A 27099-nucleotide genomic window follows, 5' to 3' on the forward strand; every position below is an offset into this window, starting at 1 on the left:
GTTGTTGTTGTTGTTGTTGTTGGCGGGGTAGGAAAGCCATATGGAAAAGACTAATAAGGTCTAGAAAAAAGGTGTTTCACGATGAGTTAAAGATACAAGAATTGTAGGATACGTTATTTATGATACATTAAAATTAAATATGATGCATTTATTAAAATTAAAATGTAAAAAATAAATAATGTGCACGTTAAACAGTACAGAAAAATTATTTCTAATAAGATATAGCTTATTTATTGTAATTTTCGTTGGTGAAACAAAGTTCTATTTGACAGATTTTAGCGCGCAACTGAGTAAGCTGGAGGTCGATTATGCCTTATCGTCCTGGATAAGTTTATGATTTTTTTGCGCAGTTTCTCAATCTGTTTGTTTGCCAGATGAAAAAAAGTCGGAATTTTCACTAAAGTTACTCTTACCCCGTGGCTGGCAACAAATGATAATATTTATCGCACTTTTTCCTTTCCCTCATGGGCTTCTCTGAGACTCACTCAAGATTCACTGGTATCATTCCTCATTTTCAAGTAATGATCCCAAGAAGCTTAAAAGGGCAAGGAACAGTACCCAGGGTCCAAAGAAAGGACTTTCACAACACCCATCTTACTTCCTTTCCGATAACGAAAGGAGTATTCTTATTTTCACTGGAAAAGGCAGACTTCTGGAAATCTCGTAATGTTTCGAGCGCAGAACTTTCTTCATCGAACATCAACAACATACAATAATTATGCTGTTACCCTTAAACAAAACATATTTCATTTAATGAACGTCATTGAAGACTAACAGAAATTTAAACCGTGCCCAAAAACATAGAAGAATATTCTTAAGAGAGAGAGAGAGAGAGAGAGAGAGAGAGAGAGAGAGAGAGAGAGAGAGAGAGAGAGATTTTACATGCTAAGGTATAAGGATTATCCTTCAACAATGAAACTCGTTAGTCCGACTCATTTCTGGAGGCACAAAAGGTCTTGAAAATAGCAGAGTCGCCTTTTCAGATTAGTTCGCAGGAGGAACTTTGCTCAATAAACAACACAATTCGGGAGGAAGATGAAAGGAACTGCGTCGTTAAGTTGCGTCATAAAAGCAAATTTACACTTATTTAACTCTCCCTTCGTTTCGGTTACTGCCAATTTCGCACTCTGGAAATTTATGAATTCTTGACAACAGAATAAAGAATACGATCACAACAATTCTTAGAGTAAATGTAACTGAAAATCATTCATTTTGATGAGTAAATGTAACTGAAAATCATTCATTTTGATGAGTAAATGTAACTGAAAATCATTCATTTTGATGAGTAAATGTAACTGAAAATCATTCATTTTGATGAATTCACCAGTGGGATTTTATGAAGGGATATCTGTCAAGCCATCTGACCTTTGTTTCGAAGTTCATAAATCAGTTATTACGAAGTGAAGATTAAACGGAATCACATATGAGCAACTGATCCTAGGTGTGACCCACTTGTAACCTTGCGGTAAAATCTGTAATATAATGGGTCTTTTATAAGGGAAGAGAGAGAGAGAGAGAGAGAGAGAGAGAGAGAGAGAGAGAGAGAATGTATGACTAGTTTCAACCAGTAAGGTTGCCAATCACCTCTTAAGAGCCTCCCTTTTTCTAAATTAGAATATAATGATACACATTTTGGCTACGACCAACAATATCCTACTAACAAACAGACACAATATTCACTGTTTAGATCCACAGAAATCTACTGGGTATTCAAGGAAAAGCACCTTTTTCTTTCATTTCCTGTCACGGAACCAGACACGGGTTTACTCTGCGTACGTGAGCCAGGTAAGTTACCTCTTGCACTGTGATGCCAGAGAGAGAGAGAGAGAGAGAGAGAGAGAGAGAGAGAGAGAGAGAGAACCGGAACACATGAATGATGATGATGGTGAATACGTTATTGATCTCCTGTGTATAAATAGTTCCATTTTTTTAAAGGGGTCTTCTCGATATGACTGAACCACCGAAGCGGAGATGTCTGCAGTTGATCTAAGTCCTGAAATCATATTCTGATTTTAAAACTGAAAATATCAACCATGCACGTCAAAAGTAGGAAGAAAACTAAACAATAAATTCGACATCCCTATATTCAGATTTAGATCAGCTTTCCGATGAAAACTACTTGAAACCCTAATAGGATATGAAATGAGGAATTTCTCCTTTCCAGCGCACATCTTCCATCTCAAGTTGGGGAGAGAGAGACTTCCACTCTTTATGATTTAATTCAACTTTTGCAGTCAAGCGAGGCATTGCGACGGTTTCAGCCATTCAGCGCTTTGGACACTGAGGGTGGGGAATTGGAGTGGTTGGACAGCAAGCCAAAGAGATGCGGAAAATAAAGGCGATGAGGTACAATGATCTAAGAAGTAATAGTTAAGAAAAGAAGTGGGAATGCAGGTAAAGTAAAAGAGGTAAAGTAAAAGGGGTAAAACGTGGGTTCGCTTAGAGGCCAGAGGGACGCCGAGATGCCTCACTTTGACTTTTGCGCTACAACAGATAACAATTTAACTCTGTTCACATGTACCCCAATGCATTAAAGTTAGATATATTTACAGAGTTGAAGAGGCAATGTTTCATTCTCGTAAGACAGTGTGTGTGTGTGTGTGTGTGTGTATGTGTGTGTATGTATGTGTACATGTGTATGTGTGTGTGTGTGTGATGTGCGCGCGTTATGTGTGTTATTATGTATGTTATGTAGTATATAACTGTATGTATATATATATATATATATATATATATATATATTGATATATATAATATATATGCAAGGAGGGCGCGTGTGTGTATGTATTGTTCTAATATGTTTAATTATTCTATCTGTTGCCATTACAAACTATAGCAAAGAACGATGCCATTAACGAAGATTATATTAATCTATTTATATATATATATATATATATATATATATATATATATATATATATATATATATATATATATGAGAGGGCGTTTCTATTATGAGATGAGAATGCTCTAACCTCAACCTATTTGACTCAATCACTTAATAAGTCAAATAAATGGAGGGATTAAAACACATTTAGGAGTCAATCCAAACCGTCTAATCTTGCCGTCCACCACAGAGCCTCGTTTCTCCCCTGCGAGGCCATCATGAAGAGTCAGAGGTGAAGGGAATAATGCAAATAAAGGAAGGAAGCTGAAACACTCATGAAAGGTTACAGTGTCCAGAGGCGGGAAGGTCGAAGGAAATTTATATTTTACGTCCGGGCAAGGTTAAATGAGAGCGTGCAAACAAACACGCTCACAAGCACAGTCATACGAAATTGAGCGGAGGGAGAGGAACAAGCATAAAGTTGTGTTAATTTAGTATGATATTATACATTAAATAAACAGAAAACCAACAAATATGAGATACTACTGTGCGTAAAGGAATAAAGACAGGAAAATTTAGTGCGCAATTACGCACAAAGAAGCTCCGGGACGCAGGCAACAGATCCGGGGCTAAAAGCAATAAATAGACAAATTTTTTTTTTTGCATGCATGCAGAAAGAATGAATGTCCGGAAGTGAATCCGATATGAGACCATGCACAAACGAATGCAACTGCACGAGCAAACTTCAGATAATAGAGTTGATGAAACTGAAGAACTCACAAAAGTATGTGGAAAACTGACAAAGTACATAGTGAATCGGTATGTAATCCATTACAATTGAATGAGCAATGTAGCTTTAATTATTATTTTTCAAGGCATTATATATATATATATATATATATATATATATATATATATATATATATATATATATATGTATGTGTGGTGTGTGTGTGTGTGTGTGTGTGATCGTGTGTGTATAGTGTGTGTGTGTGTGTGTGAGGTTTTAGTCTTCTTTTTTCACGAAGATGGATATATGAGGTTGTAGTCCACCGGGGAAAAGAAAAGCAGAATTTCCTTACAGCTCAACAGTATCGGCCTATACTGGCCCTTATCGAGAGCTGTTTAGGGCTAGTGGAGGCCGAAACTGTTGAGGTAAAATGAATTTCTGCTTTTATTTTCCCTTGTGGACTACAACCATATGTATGTATGTATGTATGTATGTATTTATGTATATTATGTATATAACAAAAAGCTCATACCTGTTTTCATATACATTAGTTCAAGCGCCAGACACAAAGCTCGGTTTGGTAAGGGAGGAATTTTTAATTTCGTTTCCTATTCGAGTTTTCAAGTGAGTTAAGGGAAATCGTCCCCTAAAAATATTAAGGAATCGTGAAGTTGGCCTACACCGCGTGGCCATTGTAATAAGGAATAAGGATACGTTTACTAAGCATTTAAACAAAGAACTTGAGAAAACAAAATTCCCCCAAATCCTGCTCTCCTTTTTAAAAAAACCGGAAGAAGGAACTGAAGATACAAAAATAAAATAAAGAAGAAGGGAAACCCCCACCCTCTCTCCCCCTCCCCCCCAAGAGAGAGAGTGAGAGAGAAAGAAGATAATAAAGCCTGATAAGGCAATAGAGAAATGGCCACAAACTCCAGAGATTCTGACAAGGGCATCCCTAACCTCCTTGCCCCAAATATCACCTCCCTCCCACCTCCCTCAAAGGTGTTTGCAAGACCAAGGCAAGACCTCAGACTCTCAGGAAATCCCGACGGAAAGCGAGAATGAAGCAAACAAACAAATTTTACTGCACCGAGGACGTGATCCCAGAAGATTGCATTGTCCTATAAGGGATGCGTGCAGATTTTCTTACCTGAAATCAAATCTTATGAACTGATTGGGGAGTGAATAGATAAACAAGTATTTTTTACTTGTATTTTCTCTCTACTGCGGATTTACGTGGAATTTCCTGATTTTTATTTAAATTTACTTATTCCTTATCATCGAAAGCACTCAGTACATTATATGAACTTTGTGATTCGAATTCATCAAGATTCATTCTCTCTTAACCTCAGGAATTTGCCAAAAAAACTAGACCTCTCCCTTTGCAGGTGGGATGCGCACATGTTCTCATAAATGATAGACATTTCATCGAAAAACCGACCCAAGAATTGCAGTAAAGAGAGAAATACACAGATTAAAATAAAGAGTTCCAGGGGTCGAATGGTTAGGATGTCCGCTTCATCAGTAATAGAGCTCAAATTCACTTAAAAGCGAAGAAGAGCGTTTTAGCATATTCTGTTACATTCCATTGCAACTCAACAAAAAATGTCTTAATGTTCTTGAAGGTCAACGTCAACTGCTGGGTTAGGACCTCAACCATATGGCATATTTCACCCCGAGCAACCATAATTATTATATATATATATCTATATATATATATACTATCTTCTATCTACTATATATATATATATACTATATATATATTATTATACTAGTATATCTAGTATTATATATCTAATTATATATATAACTAGTTAAAAATTTCCTGTTACAACAGAAAACAGAATTCCATCTACTAAAAGGAAGTCCATAAAAACGCCAAAATATAGAAAGGAAGCACTATATTTCAGAGACTGCTGTCACTCTCTTTTATCATTATTATTATTATTATTATTATTATTATTATTATTATTATTATTATTATTATTATTATTATTATATATACATATGTATACACATGCCTTAAAACTATAAAAAGGTACCCTAAACGCATTTCTCGATCCGCAGCACAACTATTTACTTTAAACCCAGACTAACACCTACATCCTTTTCCCTTTCTTAACCCGAAATACGAATCTGCCTTTAAAAACTGAATTTTTTATTCTTTTTTAGTTTTGCCGCATTCAAACGGTGAAAAATAAGTGATTACAAACATTTTTCAGATCTTAAAAAAAGAAGAAAAAAAAAGGTCGGCAAGTTATTCTGTTATAAAGCTGTCAAGGTCGCTAAAATTGATTCTATTTTTTTTCTCCAGTTAAAATTCCAGTAGATACCAAGTTCATCTTCCTTGGCTCAACGGTGAGAGACCCTGAGATTGATCCTGGCCGGGGAAAGAGGAAGACTAAGGACACTTTCAAAACAGTTTCAGTGGACATGTTGTGCTTAGCTGTGCCCAGGAAGCCTTGGAGTTTCTCTCCTGCACTGGATTACACTCATGGTAGAGCACACAAAGCTTGTCACAGCAGCCCTTAGAATCCTGTAAAAGCGTTAGCGTCCATGGCTGTTTCCGATTTGCTTTAGGTGGGCACAAAGATGAATTTTTAAGTATTTTCTGGTTCTCGATATTATAGGCTCCCAACTAAAACAAACAACTAACAGCCTAGTGCACAATGCGTATTTTGAAAGCCTATCTTACTTTTTGTGAATTTGAGAACTATCCCTATAAATATGGTGACTACAAAAGTCCTGTATATTATCCCACTTATGCTCTTCGTTGAAGTTTACTACTTGGAATTCTAAATAGTACTTATCAAGTTCGATTACTAATTACAAAGATTTTTTTCTAGTAACATTTTTTTAGTTCTTTCTTCAATCGCCAAATAATAGGTTCTCTCTCGTTTACGGTTTTCTCCAAAATCTAAAATGAGTTTCTTTTCTGGTAGTGGGTCTTTATTTTGTTATTGGGTGTGCTCACTTCCTTTTTATTTATTTATTTTTTTATTCTGGGGAGGACAAGTACAGTGGGCTTTCCAACTTTGCCTTCACAAATATAAAAACTTCTTTATCTGTTCCCTCACTTGAGCGTCGTCACTTTGACAAAGATATCCCCCATCACTTTCCTGCAAATTCCAAATAGGCCTGGTACCCAAAACCCTCACTTTGGCGAACACCAACCCAATGACGTCACATGACAAAGCCAAGTTTCTCAATATGAATAGGAATGTAGCCGGCCTTTCTCATAATCAGGAGAGATTTGAATTGGGAAAATGACGTGTATGCTGCGCTGAATAAATGAGACATGCCCTGAAAGAACGTAAGCAGGAAGAATGGTATTAAACTATAAGAAATTTTAACAAAGTATGAAATATTTCATAAACGGAATAATTCATCCGGCAACATGTTTTATCACAGTTACAATTGCCAAAACTTCCTCCTCCGCAAGATTTGGAAATCAATAAAATGGAACTAATAATTTTTGGATAATTCCTTTGTGAACTCTTTGATAATAATAATCTATATTTGGACATTATCCAAGAGATTCATGAAGGATTTTAAGAGGGTGGGGAACTTGCAGGAAGTAACAGAACTGAGCCGACGGACCCTCATTTTTTTTTTTTACATGCAAATAATTGAAGTTGCTGTGTGATCTCGTGAAATCCCTTGGCTAAAGTGAGAGAGAGAGAGAGAGAGAGAGAGAGAGAGAGAGAGAGAGAGAGAGAGAGAGAGAGAGAGAGAGAGAGAGATGCTTTTGTGATATAAGCATACTTAATCCCCACATCCTTACACAGAAAATATTGATGAACCTACGTAAATAGCTGTCGCAAGAAACAAAATTTAACACAGGAAAAAGTCAGAACAACTTGAACAAAATAGGATTCCAGTACCGACTGATCACGTTCTTCATGAGCTTCCAACGAGCTATTCGTGTTTTGATGTGGAAACAAAGGTGTCGGAAATAAACAAAATTGGCTGTGCACTAAAAAAAAAGGTGACCATAATACCATCCAACAGCAAATGGTTTTGTGCAATACAAAGATGTACTAAAGAGAAATGTCATAATTATTGTTGATTATATCTAATGGTAAACGCACGCAAATGTATTTTCTGCTTTACATGAGAATGATGAGTCAAGTTTCCTCGCATAACGGAATGTTATTCATAAACAGGACAGCAGTTTGAACACCTTTACTGGTTCTTGAAAGTCCTAATTCTTTTCACCCGTCAACCTAAACTCCTTCAAAAGTCCTAAACTCATTGTAAATATAAACTACGCAGAGTATGTAATCAGCCAAAAGCATATAACTTTCGCAAAGACTGAATGTCTTATAATATTCAAAACCTAAAAAAAAAAAGGACAATCAAGAATGTTGCAATAACTCAGTAATCAAAATATGAAATGTCCCATACTCAACTTCTCAAAGTAAAGAATGTTCAAAAAGCTGGCTGACACAAATCTAATTCCAAATATATTTAATTCAAAACTGAAACGGCTGTAAAGTCGGGCAAAGGAAACATCAAGGCAAATAAAAAATAATATCATGAGGAACACTGTCTTATATGTTACTCTGCGTCAAAAGCATAATAAAAAAATAATAATAATCATTTAGAATTGTTGACGTAATCCTGAAAACTTCACCTCAGGATATACTAAAGGCATTTAGACTGAGGAGCTTTCATCCAAGTATTTAGATACTTGGATGAATGTTTTTTTTCTTTTTTTTATGATATTCATATATCATCTGAAATCACAGCAATTCATATCAGTCCGATATTTCTAACCATATGGACATAAGAATGATGGCATTACATTACATCAGGGGAGAAATATAAGCTTATTCAAAATTAAGGTTTATCCGCTAAATTATTCACTCTCATCATAATGTAAATTCTATCAACTACTAAAAAGAAACATGACTCAGGTACAGGACAAATCATTACAAGCATAATTCATCCACAATGCTCCATTTCATAAAATGATTACGTTCTGGGTTGCTTATTTAAAGGGGCCTTATTTAAGGAAAAGGATCTAATTATTCGCAATTGAATCAACACGAGCAAAATATATAAGAGCGTCCCAACTTTAGGTGGCGAAAACATAAAAGGTAATTTTCGACAGGCAAATCAGTAGCGTTAAAACAGTATTTTTAGACCGTTTTATTGCGACAGATCAGCAATGAACAATGGAGCGTTTATTCCGAATTGCATATAATATCAAAATTTACTTTATTATTCAACAGATTCTAATCACCTACCCATTTCAAGGGAGGATTCCACAATCAATGAAGACCTATTGCCTCTTGAACATAAGCACTAAATGAGACACCTGAGAGTTAAGAAAGTACACAGTTTTAACTAAAACAATTCTGACAGACTGATATGCTAGGTTAGCAAACCACGTGTCGGGAAATGAGTAAACCCCCCCCCCCCCCCCCCCCTCTCATCTCTCTGCTCTCATCCCCCCCTCTCTCTCTCTCTCTCTCTCTCTCTCTCTCTCTCTCTCTCTCTCACACACTTTTTACCTAGCATCCTCGATCAGCTGATTTTCCAATGCAAATGTCGAAATCCTATTTAGTGGCGTTTGAATGGTGAAAACAGCAAACTCTTAGTAGTCAGTGAAAAAGTAGCTCAGCTTACACAAGTTGGTACCTAATCTCATTTGTCAAAGATGCACCTTGGTCTCCGAGGTATTGTGAACATCTTCAGAGAGAGGTAGTAGCATAACTATACATCTATTAAACTCGAGAGTTCGACCCTGCTATACAGTGGTTCTAATAAGGTCCAAAGAAGGCTAACTGGAGAATCTGGAAGCGAACCGTTCCAGATGTCAGACTCTGCTTGCGGTTATTACTTGCATGTTTTCATTTCTTAGGAGTTATGCCATTTACCATTCTACTATAGATTTTAAGCGTAGCAGCTCCTTGTTGGCATACTTCCATTCACTGAATGATGAAATGCCCGCTTCTGGACGGCAAACATGACTGAAGATTTAGAGAGATGAGGATTTTGCCCATCTGTGTTCATGAATCTTCCACAGTTACTGAAGTCAGGAATTTTAACAAAAAGGTTTCTTCTTCAGTGCAAGATGAGAGTATTTTATTAAGTACATGTCTTATCCTTCCCAAGGGTTAGTCATCCGATCTGCATACAGTCTGTAGATCGATATGCGACATCACCCTGCAAGGTTGTTTACAGTCTTTTTTTTCTCTGTCTTTTTTTAAGACAACTGCAACAGCTTGAATCATTAAATACCCTGTCTAAAACTTGAGGTGGGACACGATATGCGAGATATGATGGTGTATAAACAATTTCCTGGTATAAACGTTTTAAAAATAGGTGGTCTCCTATCCAACAAAAGGGTTATAAGACTGACCCTCAATAGAAGGTTTCATACTCGTCCACACGCCTTAGGTTTTATCGAGATAAAGAATTTATACCTACACCTTCAGTGTCTTTCATTTTAAGTTAGTGGGTGCTATTCATTTCCTGAAATTCCAAAATCCATAATGTTTTGATTCCCATTATGCAACAGTAGGCTGTAATAAAAGTTTGTCATTCCTTCTACTGTGGAACTGACTACAGCATCTGGTAAGGTTTAGAATATTGATGCCTTAAGCTTCAAACTGATGTACTGCTGCCTACATACGCTGCGTTTCTTTGACTATGAAACGCTTTTACACTCATCTACTTGTGCGTTCATTTGCTTGCTATAATTCATTTACTTTCCTGACCATGGCGCTGTCCCGTGTGAATAACTTCATTAATAAATTAGTAAATCTATTTCATTTCACACTCAACAAAATTAAATGGTTTCAAAACTGTGGAAAAATATGAAAAAAACAATTTGTTCATACTGCAAAAAATTGACAGAGTATCTGTAAAAACTGTATGGAAGTTATGATGTATGCAGCGATTAAATAATTATATATGAATCAGATGTGTATACGGAACAAAGATTTGCAACAGTAATAAAGCGAAAGCTAGATTTTAGATTCGCCGAGTTCTTCAGTATACGTCTTCCTCAAAGCATTTCCAGCATGAACAATTCCATTAGCACAGAGGTACATATTATTTACAAGCCCTTAAATGTAATTTCCATGGATAAAGGTACATTTACAATAGATATTACTAAGAAGGGAAACTGGCCAAGTTTTCTCGTTGCATTTGTGTTATGTACAGTAGACATTTTTTAAAAATTTGTTTATTTATTACTGATACGATACACAAGACCCCTCAAACTCCAATTACAGTCCGTGAGCCTCAAGACAGCAATGCTAATCATACTTAACTAGATCTACGTTCTGCAATTGACTGATTAACAACTAAACACTGAACAGTGAACTCGAATATCTAAAAAGGGGCAAGATCCATATGGTTAAAAATTGAGAATTAAACACTTTTTGAAAATAGCGGAAAGCTAAATAATACAATCATAATAATAAAAATAGGAGAGGACAACACGTATCGTAGACAAATTGCTAAAGAGAATGTCACCCTAAACTCTACGCAAGTATCACTGCATGTTTTGCTGATATGACTCGTTTTCTTACTGTAAACTCTTACAGAAAACGAACTTGTTACCTATTTAAGTATAACTCAATTAGATACATATAACATGGGTATTAGTTTCAACGCACTTTTCTTTAGAAACTTCTATTTTCTCGTTTGTATCTGAGGAAAGAACCCTGATAAAAAATTTTGGAAAAATACCACAGGAAACAGAAAAATATCGAAATTTTCAATTTCATCAATAAACAGTACAACAAAACTGCTCACAGTACATAAATGTTACTTACAACTCATGCAATAGCTAGTGTTCTTAGTGAGTGGTCTATACATTCTGAAACATTAATAATAATAATAATAATAATTTTACATTAATTAATACGTTTTAATAAATACTTCTATGCTGATACTTGCAGTTCGGAATTTGAATATACTAAGTCCGAAAACTTTGATGGCATTTAACAAAATTTGTTTCGATGATATTCTATGAGGTCGACTTTATTCTAAAAACGATTAATTTCTTAAGTTTTGCGACCCATTTACTTCCTTATAACCTAAACATATCATCTCAAACTGCCTAACATTTTCTCATCATGAAGTTTTATAATTTTTATACTAATGAATTTTTTCAGTTGGTAAATTAGATTTTCTGTAATAAATAACTGAGAGTTGGTGTGTTGCTGTTAACGTGTCCCAACAATTAACTTGAAATTCTTGTTCTTTTGAATATTAATCATTAATCTTTACAGATATTCTGGCGTTCAGTATTAGGTGTCTGTACCGTATATTTCATCAAAACCCACCTTTTACTAAAACTGACCACTATTATTTATCTGTCAATCATATGAGAGAGAGAGAGAGAGAGAGAGAGAGAGAGAGAGAGAGAGAGAGAGAGAGAGAGAGAGAGAGAGAGACTTTATGAGTTAACATCACACAGAACCCAGATTGAATCCATGTTGTTTAGTGAAAATAAGTAATTGTCAGCTAATTTACAAGGTACAAAGGCCGTTTCTTTCCCTCATCTACCACAACAAAGGCTTATTGAAAACGGTAACGAGACGCAAGAATAGGTTATTCCCAAGACCATGATAGAATTACTCGATTATCTAATCATTCATTCGTAAAATGATCTATCAGACCGATAAATTATGAAAAAAAACTACTTTGCCCAACAAACACAGGACTTTCATTATCATCGTTATAGCAAAATACGGGACCGGAGAAAGATCAGGAGCCAATGTAGTACATTTCGATTTCGCGCTGGATTTAAAAAAGATGGAACGGATGATAATAGTCTCTGCTGCTAGTTTCATCTATTTTTTTCCGCTGTCTGTAAAAGAATACTATTGTGCCAGCTTTGTCTGCCTGTCCACCCTCAGATCTTAATAACTACTGAGGTTAGAGAGCTGCAAATTAGTACGCTGATCATCCACCATCCAATCATCAAGCATACAGAATTGTAACCCTCTAGCCTCAGTGGTTTTTATTTTACTTAAGGTTAAAGTTAGCCCTGTATTGTCCGTCTGGCAGGACTTTCTGGAGGCGTGCGACGCACCCTCACTCTACCGTATCTGGGGAGCAACTGAACTGAAGCACTAAAGGTCGTAGCTCAGCTGATAGTTTAGTACATTATATATATGTTGTACGAAAAACTCGATTACGCAGAAGAAACATCAGCACATTTCTTACTTGTTTCCCTTAGAAACTTGTCCGGATTTCATAGAAATGTTAAAGTGTAATAAAAAACAAAAGTGTACAATCTATGAATCAAACATCTGAGGGCTTTTGAAAACAGTAACAACGACTGAGATAATCGTTTTAGCAACGTAAAGAGAACGGTATAATTATGCATCACATCGGCTTCCTACATAAGCAAGCTTATAAACTAAAAATGAAAATTTAAAAGGAATATCATAAAAAGTATAAACAAAAACTAAACAGAAGACAAAGGCAAAATAGCGACAAAATTAAATACTTTGTGAATACTGCAATAAAAAATAGAATGAAAACTCATCAAACTATAAATCATAAAAAACGCTCGCCATAAGGACGGGACCTCAGATGATAATTTCCTTGCAGTAGGGCACCGACCCCTAATCTAATCACTAACCAATTTCCTGGGAGTTTCTCTCTGCATCAGATCTATCGACTCCCGACCCGATCACCAGGTTATTCAATTTAGGGGCCCCAAGTGCCGCAGGGGTCAACCCAAAGGCTTCACTTTACGTTAAAATTGAAACGTGTAATACTCGAATGACACAGTTCAGTGACTGCTTAATTCCTTCCCCTGGAACGGTCTTCTTTTCTTTTTCCTAACTTATGCAACGTCTCTTCGACTGGCATGTCTATTTGCTCCTTTATGGTCAATATAACTTTCCTCTCGTTAAGAGAGAGGTCCAATGCTCTGTGGCTAGTACCCTTCTTTTATGAAGAGGTAAGTCTATCGCTTCCTTTATCGACAATATAATTTTACTTTCAGGGGGACAGTTGTCGCGGCTCTCGGGGCCAATTTGACCTCTTTAAAGGCACGTGTATTGCGCAGACTGACCGTTTCCCTCGTGGCTAATATTGTCCTTTCTATAGGAGGGACAATGTCACCTTTCTTTCTTTAAAAGGCAGATCCCAGGCTTCCCTTGTGGCCAATATATAACCTTTTCCTCTTTAAGAGGCACGATTATCTCTTTAAGGCAAGTCTTTAATTTTGTGACCAATATATCTTTGCCTCCTTCAAGAGCTTCCTTTTAGAACAATATAACCTTTCTTCCTTTAAGAGACAGAGTTATCGTTTCGTTTCCGGCTAGCACAATATTTCTTTCTTTAATAGGCAGGTCTACTGTCTCCTCCCTAGCAACTATACCGTCTCACTCTTAAGAGGCACATCTTTTACTTCCAGTGCTGGCCAATATGACATTTCTTTATTTAAAGGAAGGCCTGTCGTCTACGTTTTGAACGATATACTTTTTATTCCGTCTTAGTCAATATAACCTTGCTTTCTTTAAGAGACAGGTGTTCCTGTTCCTTCTTGGTGATTATAACCTTTCTTTCTTTAAGAGGCTGGAATTTCACGTCTTCACAATATACCACTTCTTATTTCAAAAGGGAAGATTATCCCGATTACTTTGAAAGGCAGGTCTTTTGTTTCCTTCCTGGCCAGCAAAACTTAAGAGGTAGGCCTATCAAATCATTTTTCGTCAATAATCTCTTTAGTTCTTTGAGAGCGATGTCCATTGGGGTATTGATCAATAACCTCTTTTTTTCTCTCTCTTCAAGAGGTACCTCTATCACTTCCTCAGTGGCCAATACAGCATTTCATCACTATGCAGGATAATCGCTTCCTTTTGCTTTCCTCGTAGCCCTTATAGGCTGTCTTTCATTAAGAAGCAGGTCTGTCGGTTCTTCTTCAGAGGGTAAGTCTATCACAGTCTTCTTGGCAAATCTGACCTTTCGCTTTGGCCTATGACATAGAAGAGAAAAAAGAAAATAAAAACTGTCTCGATAATTCATAAGGTATATTCTTCTAGGATTGTGAAAGTAATACAAAGAATATTTTTTTAAAAGCTGTATCAACAGAGGTGTGATATATATATATAATATATATATATATATATATATATATATATATATATATATATATTATATATATATATATATATATATAGTATCTATATATATATATATATATATATATAGATATATATATATATAAATATATATATCTATATATATGATATAATATTAGATATATAGTAGTATATATACATTATATATAAATATTGATATATATATATAGCATATAATATCACCTCTGTTGATACAGCTTTTAAAAAAATATTCTTTGTATTACTTTCACAAACCTAGAAGAATCTACCATAGAGTATCGAGACAGTATTTATTTTCTTTTTTCTCATGAATGTCGTGTCGGTAACGCTGATGCTCATGAATGAAAATGAGGTTACTCTGTAAAAACGAAGTGTAGCCACATATTTAGTTTGTGTGTGATTAGCTACGATACCTTCCTTTTCCTAAACCCCACGTTTGCAGCTGCTTTTGTCTATATAGCTCTACCACCTCTGGATTAACTTTACTGGGGTTATTCTTTAGCTGTTGTTTGTGTAATGTATGTGTGTGTATATATATATATATATATATATATATATATATATATATATATATATATATATATATATATATATGCATATATGTATGACTGGTAAAAATGTTGTCACAACAAAATTCCATCTAATAAAGGAGCTCATAAAACCCCAAATTCATAGAAGGAAAGTACTATATTTTCGGCGTTTTTATGGCTATTTTTTATCATTACTATATATATATATACATATATATATATTTATATATATAAATATATATATATATATATATATATATATATATATATATATATATATATATATATATATATATATATATATATATATATATATATATATTATATATATATCTATATATATATATATATATATATATATATATATATATATATATAGAGAGAGAGAGAGAGAGAGAGAGAGAGAGAGAGAGAGAGAGAATAGTTCTTCCAGTGATGCATCTACATTCAGCCAGTAAAATAAAAGACCGCGGTTAGGAGTCCAAGTCAACTGTTATTATAAGCCACCCAAAGTACATTATAATTCTTACACAAACAACAGCTGAAGAATAACCCCAGTAAAGTTAATCCAGAGGTGATAGAGCTATATAGCAGCACTAGAATTGTTATGGCGTTGCAATTACGATAATGTACGAGGGAGGTATGTATTGTGACGTACCATAGCTCTTTTTGAATAAATTTCAAAAGCAGCTGCAAACGTGGGGTTTAGGAAAAGGAAGGTATCGTAGCTAATCACACACAAACTAAATATGTGGCTACACACTGCGTTTTTACAGAGTAACCTCATTTTCATTCACGAGCATCAGCGTTACCGACACGAGGAAGATTGTTCTCCGGTTTTGAAATTCAGGGAATGAAAGATCTCTGATGTGTTTAGCATATCACCGTGTTACTACAACTGAATGAAGATGGTTACGGGCTGGGAATCTGGCAATTATATAAGCACAAACACAAAAGGCGATATCTAAAGTTCCCTGAAATTATATAGTTAAACCATGCGGTATAATCATGATGGCAAAGCCACCACAGGCGATAGACTACGTAGTTTCTTGTTGAGAGAGGGCGAACAGAAGATGGCCCTACGTATCTTCCGATTAAATGTAATTGTTTACTTCAAAATCATAAACCTGCATTACGTCTCTAATATAATGATTGTGAAATGGCACCGTCATTCAGACAGAATAATATTCCAATAACCGTAGACGAAAAAGGACTCGACATATTGGGCATAATACCATCATATGTGAATATATATATATATATATATATATATATATATATATATATATATATATATATATACACACATATATATATATTATATATATATATATAAAACTTACGAAATTATTATTGTTTAATGGAAGCAATCGATGTATTAATGAAGCTCGCAGATACAACAAGGCGTGATCCGACCTCCAGCATACTCGGGACGTTTGCAAGATTTTCCCGTCACGCATAAGTTGTAAACATCATATTCCTAACTTAACGTAAATAAAAATAAATGCACACTATTTATTATTTACAACTTCATTCTAATAAATAAGTTATAAATATCCTATCCTAAAATTCCTGCATCTTTTACCTCAACGCGAAACACTTTTTTCAGGCGTTTTTAGGCTCTTCCATAGACCTTTCCTACCCACCCCCAACAAGAACAAGAACAACAACGATAACAAAGTCATTTTGTAGGATTACTCCCCGAGTAAGCGGAAATGTGTTGAAGTCGACAACAAGCGCTATATGACATTCCAGATCATTACTGTGTTACCCGTGTATACTGAATCATTGACTGGGAGTAAGGTAAGATCGGCCAATCAATGAAATGCTAATGCCGTAAACAGGTAGGACAAGTTTATTAAAATTATTATTTAATAATGACATAACTTACTTCTTATTCCACTATAATATGAACCTCATAAATCGAAAGGTCTTAACACATGAATAATAAACTCGGCGGTGAGATGACCTGAGCTTCAAGGACATTTACTTCTGCTTTATTGTACGTAATGTTTGATTGAGAGGAACAACGGTAATAAAATATAAGTGAAAAACGTTATTCGATTTCAGAAAAAACACCCAACATCAGTAGGCCAATTTTCATATATAGTACAATCAAGATGCTGTATAAAAAAATGACCAATTTCCTTTGGATAAAGTCAATGCAACATTGAAGGGGAGTGAAGAAGCTTGAGAAGAGTCAATGGACGACTAAAAGCTGAGAGCAGGCGATCCCTGAAGCAGTTTCAGCCCCTTTGTGTCAGCACAATGGCAAAACAATGCTATTGTCAAGGCTATTCTGCAAGTCATGATATTACGTAGAGTTAGACATTTCTGCTACCAGTACTAGGTGGAACATAGATGCGCGGCATTTGCATTCTCTCGTCAGCATCACTTACTCCAACCTCTCTCTCTCTCTCTCTCTCTCTCTCTCTCTCTGGTCAGTTAATCCCCGTCTAATTTCCTATTCCCCCCGTAATTCCTGGTCCATGCATAAATCTTCTCTCTTCTCTCCTCTCCCTCTCCTCTCCATCTACATCCTCTCGTCTCTCTCTCTCTCAATACATCTCGTAATCGTCAATATTCTACTTCTGGATCATTAATTACCCCAACAATCTATTCCCTCCGTAATCTGTCATCATAAATCTCTCTCTCTCTCTCTCTCTCTCTCTCTCTCTCCTCTCTCTCTCTCTCTCTCTCTCGTCAGTAATCCCTCACCTATTCTATTCCCTTTGTATTTTGTCAAAATAAGTCCCTTTCTCGTTCTTAATCCCCATTCTATTCCCTCTGTATCTTGTTATCATAAATCTCTCTCTCTCTCATATGAATCCCCTATGCAATCTCTCTCTCTCTCTCTCTCTCTCTCTCTCTCTCTCTCTCTCTCTCTCTCTCTCTCTCTCATTGTCAATTTATGACGCGCAAAATATCGAGGCCATCCTTTCACAATAACCTCTGTCCTAAATTTGGAATATAAAAACAGCCTTCATGGGCCTGCTAAAATTAGCATCAAAGCTTTTTATGATATAAAAATGACTGTTAACGCGACCCTGGCTACAGAGAGCATCACCACTAATACACGAATTTAATACAACATATAGAATGAAGTACATTATTTTGATGACGGATATGACGGAAAGTTTTATAATAATAAAAGAAAAAACTAAATAATCAGCCACTTAACAGCGTATGGCTGGAGTCGTACGAAAGGCAGAAACTTGACAGGATTAGAAACGCAAATGACACTGTTCTAATTAGTAAAACACCACACGATTTAAAAACAAAGCTTGCCTAGAAGAATGTATTATCCACATAGATGGGACTTTACTTAGATTTAAGCAAGAAGAAAAAAAAAAGAAATATTGAAAGCAGAGAATGCACAAAGATGAAATAACATTGAACCGAGCAAATATTTAGAAAAATATCTAATATCGCTTCTCTTGAGCTTCAACTTTGTGAAAGACTTGAAAAGCAAAATCAAACAAAGTGTAGTCTGAATAATGATCCTTACAGACCAGGACTGCATAAAGCAGTAAGATCATATAAAGTCTAGTATGAATCTTAACTTCTGCACGGAGACAAATCATGGTATGACTATGAAACTGTATCATATCGATATGGAAATGAAGTGTTAAGAGATTTATTCGGAGTCAAATGGCAAGGTAGAGTGAGAAAATATAGGGGATGTTGCTAAACCAGTTCCATAAGTAGATGATGATAATGATGATGATGATGATGATGATAAAAATAATGATAAAGGGGACATACAGAAACTGGACATGTAGCTCGTACTATATGGGGAGAAAAGTACGAGACATTATGGGTTTCGGAGACAATATGGGTTAAGTGTCTCTGAACACCTGAAGACTTAAAACAAAGAAAACAAGGCGTGATCAGACCTCCAGCTTACTCGGAGCGCGTGCTAAAATCTATGGTTAAATAGAGATCTGTTTCACCAACGAAAATTAAAATAAATACGCTATTTTCTATCAGAAATAATTTTTCTGTACCGCTTAACATGCACATTATTTAATTTTTACATTTTCATCCTAATAAATAAATCATAAATATCCTATTCTAAAATTCCTGAATCTTCACCTCTACGCGAAACACTCTTTTCAGACCTTTTTAGGCTTTCCTAACCCCCCCAAACAAGAACAACAACAACAACATCAAAGTAGTTGGTAGGCTTACTCCCAGTAAGTGAAAACCCCGACATACTTGAATGAGAATTATTAGAAGAGAAGCTGGAGATGAGTGGAGATCATTTGCAGAAGTGAGAAAAACAGGAATTTCACAGAGAGAGACTTCAGTCAAACGGCCTTCGAGTTGATGATGGCGATGGATAATTTTTAGTTAACAAGGCAATAACTTTCGGAATGATCATTACCATGATAAGAATCTAAGTACCGTTTTGAAAACTGTCCTCCGTCTGTTTTCAGTTGCACAACGTTTACAACATTAATTTATCCAGTCTCATTTCTTCCAAGGGATACGTCATTATACATTTCCACAATTATTGAATGATTACCTAACATCTTAAAATTCTTCCGGTAACATTTTCTCACAAGGATTTGAAAAATTATCAAATTAGGAAAATTTGCAAAAGGGCGACCAACTAGACTTTATAATGAAGCCATCCCAAAATGGATGCTCAGTAACATTGGAATGGAACTTCCTAAGTGCGCAGCATTGCACGTGACACTGATATTCTCTTGTGTACAGCTTAACCATGATATAAAAATAAAACCAGCATTAACCAATAGTCAGGGACTCCACGGGATTTTAGATGAAAGATATCACGCTTAAAATTTCGGGAAATATACTTAAGGAACTAAAAAATTGAAATAAAAGATAACGCTGTAATTAGTATGATACTAATACTTTAGCTTTAGTAATAGTAGGTGATGCCGAAACAGTTTTCCTGCGTTAATTTAGTATTTTTCATGGACCCTGAACTCGTTATTGGGTTGTTAGATCACAACAAAAATGCATTCGTTCTGGGAAATTAATTCCACAGTTCATCTGCACCCCAAAAACGAAATATATTTTTTACGATTTGTGAACGATTCATTGGTTAACGGAAATTAAATGCATCGTCAAAAATTAAATATGGAAATAATAAATTACTTTGGAATACTCTATGTGTAACTATAGCCAACATCATCCTTAATCCAAAACATCCTTATTCAGCGCCAACTCGTAGCAGCTAATCCACAAAGCTGAGTTAAACACCTTCCTCAATAAATAAGAAATGTTGGACTTCTTGGGAGAATAAAATATGAAAAAACGAATATCTTACAGAGAACTATAGGTAATATTAGTAAGAAACGTCTTGACCAGGGGTTCTTAACATATCCCACGGTCTAGATGTGGGGTATCCATGCCCCTTGGGGATATGAGAACCACATGCTGGGATATGGAACTTGATCTCTGGATATTTGTATATATTTGATTTCAATGTGTCAATGCATACAAGGGTACATTTTGTAAATAAATAACTACCTAAAACTATATATGCTTCTGGTTTTCGTGTAAGTTCTATTCCTACCTATTCATCCCTAAAGTATGCTTTAAACTAAGTGTATTAAGTTATATTGTCAACAAATAGTCCTTAAATGGACTTAAGCAAAGTGGGTATGGAACCATACTGGGCAATTCATCGGGGGTCTGGAGTCATCAAAAGGGTTAGCAAACCCTGGTCTAGACACTATAACATCCAGCATCCGAGTTTGTCTCTCTCTCCTTCCGGCGTCAGCCCACACAACCGCTCGAAACATCTGCCAGCATCTGCAGCAGCATTACAATCCAGCACCGTCGGCTGGTATTGACGGGGAGGCAACAGGCGATGCTTGGATTGGACAGCCTGCCTCCTGAAGGGGAGTTCTCCTTTAAAAGCCCTTTGGTAAGAGAAAAACATTTCTCCACCTTTAAGATTTATGGCCCGATTCATTTTGATCATTGGTTCTTCTCAGTTAAAAAACAATCACGTTTAACGGCAATAAAAAACATGAAGTCGTTTCAACAAAAGTCAAGAAAAAATGCACAAAGACTTGACGATAATAATTTTCTCTACTCTCATGGGGGAAGTAAAACTTTTTCCAATAACTTCGAAGCTGGCAGACCTACAAAGATTTCTGTAACAAATCTGCTCGGAATGAAAATAATATTTTCTCCTTCTTCAATTATTCAAGTTAATCACTGCATTGCGGAAAAATCTGATGAGCCGGAAAATGAACCGTGTTTAAAATCTTGTTGAATATGAACCAAGCAATAAAGTTAATGCTAATACATCGTTATCTGCTACATAATGCTGTAAAATGTCTCTCTCATCCTTGCAGCTGAAAATCTTGCAATATATCCGCAAATTTCTCTAATGGGAACTAGAAAATGCAATAAATCTCGTCTAGCCTATGCACAATTCTGAATCTAAAATGACGGTAATATTGGAGAGAGTTCAAAAGGCACGTCCTGACCCTAGGGGCCTAGAGACATAATGTTCCAAAGTGTGGGTAAAGGTACCTCTATTCTGCATGCTTGTTGAGGGACCAGGAGTGAGAGAAGCTAGCTAGCCCCAGCTAGACGACGGCATGTCTAAACGTGGTCTACTATTCACAGGCTATCTTCCTTATACAGAAAAGGTTCACGAACAGATAAAGCATCTTACTATTGAGAGAACAGTGTGTTCATTTGATTTTAATCCGAGTTTAAAATGGAATAACATCAAATCTCTCTTTCCATAAATGTGTAAATCAAAACAAGAATATTTGACTCCCCTGGAAGAAATCAAAGCAAATACTACTATCAAAACTTCGTTCTTTCCAAGGAAATACTTCTATCGAAACTTCAGCCGTTTTCAGCAGAGCTGCAACGAGATAAGACAAGTCTGTTCACGTCGAATATGAATATTTGTTAAAGAAATGATCAATATGACGTATGCAGAACTTTAAACCTCACAGTCCGGCCTAAGATATATATTAGGCAAACCCCTAGACAGAGCTAAATTTAAGGATAGCCGATTAAAAAAATAATAATAATAATAAAAACACGTCAAATGTTTCTTTTATCTAAATATATAAACGTATAGATATACAAGTATGTGCGTGTGTGTTTATTTACCATCTTTATTTTTCCTTTAGAGGAGAAACTCCAGAATGTGTTAGCCTTCGGCTTTCACCACAGCGTGAATCAAATCAAATAATAAAATATTAAACTTACCATAGACGAGTGACTGCATGTAGGAAGTTTCGGGGAAAATGCGTCCACCAACATATCCTTTTTCATTTTGAAATATGTACTGTCTGAGTTACCTTGGTGGTAATTTACCAACTTTCAAACAGAGATGCCGCTTAAACATACGGGCAAATAGCCAAATGATCTTATTTTGGAGTTTTTACTTTTTAATGTTATAAAAGCTTCAATTCACTTAGTGTTTAAAAGATGCCCATCCAAGTGCAAAGCTTAAATATATTCGTGTATTTATCATAAAAATTTTATCCACCCGATGCTGAAATATCATTTAAGATTAAGAACAGTCTCTGTTCTGATTTAAGAAAAATTATAATAGCAAGATCCACAAAAAATTATTCAAACTTACAAATACTGGCACAAAGGGCACACGGTTAATTAGTTTTGTGTGCGTTTATCACATAAAGCTTATTCACAAAATGTCAAAACGAAGTGACCTTAAGTCCACCGTCACTACATCTCATACAATTGAACGCACAATAACGATAAAAAAAATCAAGTAAGGAAAACCCACTGAAATTTGTCTATAAAAGTTGTCACAAAACAGTTCATTTACTGCGCGTACTACAACTCAGCACAGAATTCCACATAAAAAATTAGGGCGGCCCACTGACAGTCTTGAGAAATTTTACAAAAAACTATGACACGACACAGTTAAGTTACCTGGCGTAATAAGGCTAAACGCAGAATGTGGAGCCTCTGCAATCCCTCTACCTATGTAACCCTCGAATATTAGGATGCGTCGGCATATCAGACAAGCACGCTGACCGTAGCTGAATGCTAAGAAGTCATTCACTTTCATGTCAAACCAAACCTGAGGCACGTAGGCCATTCAAAGATAACGTATTTCTTGAATCTATACGTAACGTCAGAACTGTTATATATAGAATGCATCCAACAGAACAACTTACTTCTACTGCACGATGCTTTACTTTGTTCACTTTGGTTTTATGTACAGCCTTCCAAAGGGACGTTTCCCTCTCTGGCGGGCCATTGTACGTTTTCAAAATAAGGCGCTTCTTACTATTTATAATTGTATTCTAGTGCTTTCTCGTCAGTATCATAGCTCCTGCAAAATAGGAGAATCTTTAGATCTGTTTAAATTTGCATTCTTCTTGTATAATCTTCACTTATCTCAAAATTTTGAGAAAGTAACAACAAAACATAAAAACTCAAAATAAGCGCCTTTTTCCGTAGTTCGTTAAATCGCACGAAATCTTAAGAACCTACTAAACATAAGATCTCATCTTTATATAAAGTCATTAATAGCATAAAACGTTTTGTGTTGAACCCGTCAAATCGCAAGAGGAATACCCACTCGTGTCTTCAGGAAAAAAGTAATTATAAGTAAGTAACATTTGAAACAGAACACAAAATTGCTATAAAATTCGTTGAATCGAATCTCCAATTCCAAAAATAAAAAGTATAAATCAGTTATCAAATAATCATAACCGCCTTGCATATCCACACAAAGAATTTATGCAGATTTGATCCCAAAAGAAATTTGTGATTCTTTCTCATTAGAGCAACAGAATTCTAGCGCTTTTACTCGAAGTGTATTGACGAAGAGAACTGAATTACTAGGAGTTCGAGCTACAATCGAATGTTGACAAGTCCAAGCAGTGCAAAAAGTCAGCGAATAAATATATGAAGCTCTGACCCGAGGTAATACCAGGTATTGTCACATGCCTGTAATGCCGATGCACAATATATAGATGAATGGATGAACAGGACATGATCGGGTAATCAATCAAAGGCTGCGATGCCACGTCCTGAATATCTCAAAAGATAAATGCTGGGTGCAGAATGCAAGTCAATCATCATTGTATGATGCTTTCTAATATTACCGACTAATTCATTTTCAGCTCCTGTGCTTTCAAGTTCATGCAGATTTTTCTACACATCACTTTCATCTTCCATATTTGTACTTTGAGCTTGGGCAGCTTTTTCTACGCATTATTTTCAGCTTTCATATTTGCACATAGAGTTTAGGCATTTATTTCAACGATTTAGACAGCTGCTTCTACTAGTTACTTTCAACACCCACCCATATTCAGTTATATTTTTTTCTTTGCATAGTTTCTTGCTCTCATATTTTTGTTTTAAGCGTTATCAAAGATTATTTTTTCCATACATCTTTTAAGCACCTAACAGAGTCTATAACTCTACGTAGCTACCATAGTATCATCATCTGTAGATATATTTGTCCTTCCGTATTTTTCAAGTAATCATCCAGTAAAATTGTCGTTTTCGGTATACTAGTAATCCTCAAATTACTTCGGTAGTTTCCCAGAGTCTTGAAGTTTTCTAGTTTTATCTCAAATTACTTCGGTAGATTCCTGGACTCCTGAAGTTTTGTAGTTTTATCTTTACCTGTCATGGACTTGACAATCTAAATGTTGACTCGATGAATGAAGAGAGAGCACAGTCTTCTCTTTTTGGCTATTTTCGGGAGGCCTACAAACGTATGATCCATCATCAGGTAGGGGGCACCACAACGCAAAATGAAGTCCTCCTAAGTATTCATTCATCAGTTCTTCGGCACTAGAGGCATGTGACGATACTTGGTACCTATCACCTTCGGTTCCTGATCTCCCACTACTTATTTTTTCAGGTACTTGAAAATCTAAAAATTCCTGTGCAAGCAAAACGTCCATCGATATTCAAAAAATTTAAGAGATGTTATTCTTAAAATATCTCCAGATGTTTTTATTGCGATAGTTTGAATAGCTCTCTTCAACGCACAATTTCAAGCAATTATCTCCAAAATAAAATGGTTCGTAAAGGTGTTCATTACTCAGAGCAATTGTAATTAAGTTGTAGATCGCTGTCAGACGAATTCTTGACTTCAATCTGCCGTATGGTTTACATCACCAGAAAATATAAACTGTCTCTTGCATTGCTTAAGTAAAAAACCATCGGAATGAGTTAATTATAGTCGTGTATCACAGCATTAACATATTTATTAGGGCAAGCAGTAGTTCAGCTGCCTAGTAACATCAGTATTCTATTACCTTTACTGAAAAACTGCGAAACAGTCGATGATACTATTAAATTTGAGAGGTAGCAATGCTACCTTAAAGACCTGTTTTTAAGCAATAAGTGGCATCTTTTCTCTATTAACTTTTAAAATTATATTCAGTTATAATGAATTATAACCGAATTACATAAATTGCAAGTCAGTTACCTTTTGGCTTGGTCCAGAAACATTATTATGAAACAACAATGGCCAAAATGCATCATCAAGAATAACAATGCTTACTTATTTCATACCACACCCAGAAAATGAACGTGTTTTGAAAATTAAATTGGACTCGTACAAAATTGCACGTAGACGAGACATGATAAAAATGCATAACCAAGGAAATAGGGACACGTCTCTACTCTCTCGTTACTGCTTTAAAGCACAAGTATATTCTGTTGGTGAATAAAGTGTCCCATGCAGTGAATACCTAAAATTTGACAAGTAATGTCCCAAATCAGAACAACCAGTCTGGCGGCGTAGTGCAGACCTGGCGACGGAGACTATATTGTGTTTATCAAGTAGCTACCTATTTAGGGGTCTAGGCCAGATGGAGCATTACCCTCTCCCCCCAAAATCTTTGTCTGTTATAGAGGACGCCGTCCTATAAGAGGTCAGCTAAAAGTAGGTTAGTTTATGATGTACTAATATCACTCTTAGGTCAGCCGACCTTCTCAGCTGGATCCTAGGAGAGCTTAGGTTTGGGAACGAAAAAATATATTTATCTATATTCTTATCGAGTGAGCCTCACACTTCGAGGGTCCAATCAGCTGAATCCCGGGTGAAATTAAGTTTAGGTAGACATTGTTAGGGTTCATGCCTCATAAGTGACCAAAGTACTTGATACTGCACATGCTCAGTGTGATGATCGTTCCATCTAACTCGACTAGATAGCTTTTTTTTTTTCTTTTTTTTTTTAAGATCACAAAACTGCGACGAGGTTATTTCTTTTACGAAAAGATTAAGTATACCAATACACCTAAGTACGAATGACCTATGACTTTCTCTGTGAAGGAGCTGGTCACAAAATTTGGAATAAAACCATGCAACCTTCTTGGCATCATGTATAAAACATGAAACCAATAACAAAGAAACTTATCAAGTGAATGTTGGAAAAGTAGAACAGAAAGACACGAATAATCAATTTGCCATCTTTTCAGCGATACAAGTACGGAGTCTTTTTCTTAAGACTAATTCCTGGCAGTTGGCGCCTGGATATGCGAGGGTTAGTATTTCGAGGTAACAAATCTTGAACACTCTTTCTCTCATTCCTTTTCATAATAATAAAAAAAACCAGCTTCTACCAGTTATGAAGTAATAAACTTATAATCAAACGAGTTTTTTTCCTGGTTCATCAAACTTGTACAGGGTCATTACAAATGACACAAGGTGGGGCGCGTAACATCTGCCAGAATTCCTGTTCTCTTCAATACTGTGTGAAGATTATGAGCCTGAATGATAATCGATAAAGTCCGACCCCTCCATTCCACTTACATATATTAAATTTGAAGCGCCCCTCTCATCTCTTTACCCTCTTCCAAGCACCGAGTTCCTGAATAGGTCTCGGTTATGGGATAGCAGTCTCATCACCAACAAAACTGGTCCATTATGCCAAAATGTTGAAATACAAATGGCAGGTATTG

At 35.7% G+C, this 27099-nt stretch overlaps 1 protein-coding gene across 1 annotated transcript in view; it reads right to left on the reverse strand.

Moving 5' to 3' along the window:
* LOC135219384 (trafficking kinesin-binding protein 1-like) overlaps window positions 1-22485 on the reverse strand; it is a 398078-nt gene extending 375593 nt beyond the window's left edge. The window contains exon 1 of the mRNA XM_064256111.1: window positions 22405-22485. Within this exon, the coding sequence (XP_064112181.1) occupies window positions 22405-22470 (66 nt within the window). The 5' untranslated portion in view covers window positions 22471-22485. The remainder of the gene's footprint in view (window positions 1-22404) is intronic.
* Between the last annotated feature and the right edge of the window lie 4614 nt (window positions 22486-27099).

The sequence above is a fragment of the Macrobrachium nipponense genome, chromosome 1 (genome assembly GCF_015104395.2).
Source record: "Macrobrachium nipponense isolate FS-2020 chromosome 1, ASM1510439v2, whole genome shotgun sequence".
Classification (NCBI taxonomy): Eukaryota; Metazoa; Arthropoda; class Malacostraca; order Decapoda; family Palaemonidae; genus Macrobrachium; species Macrobrachium nipponense.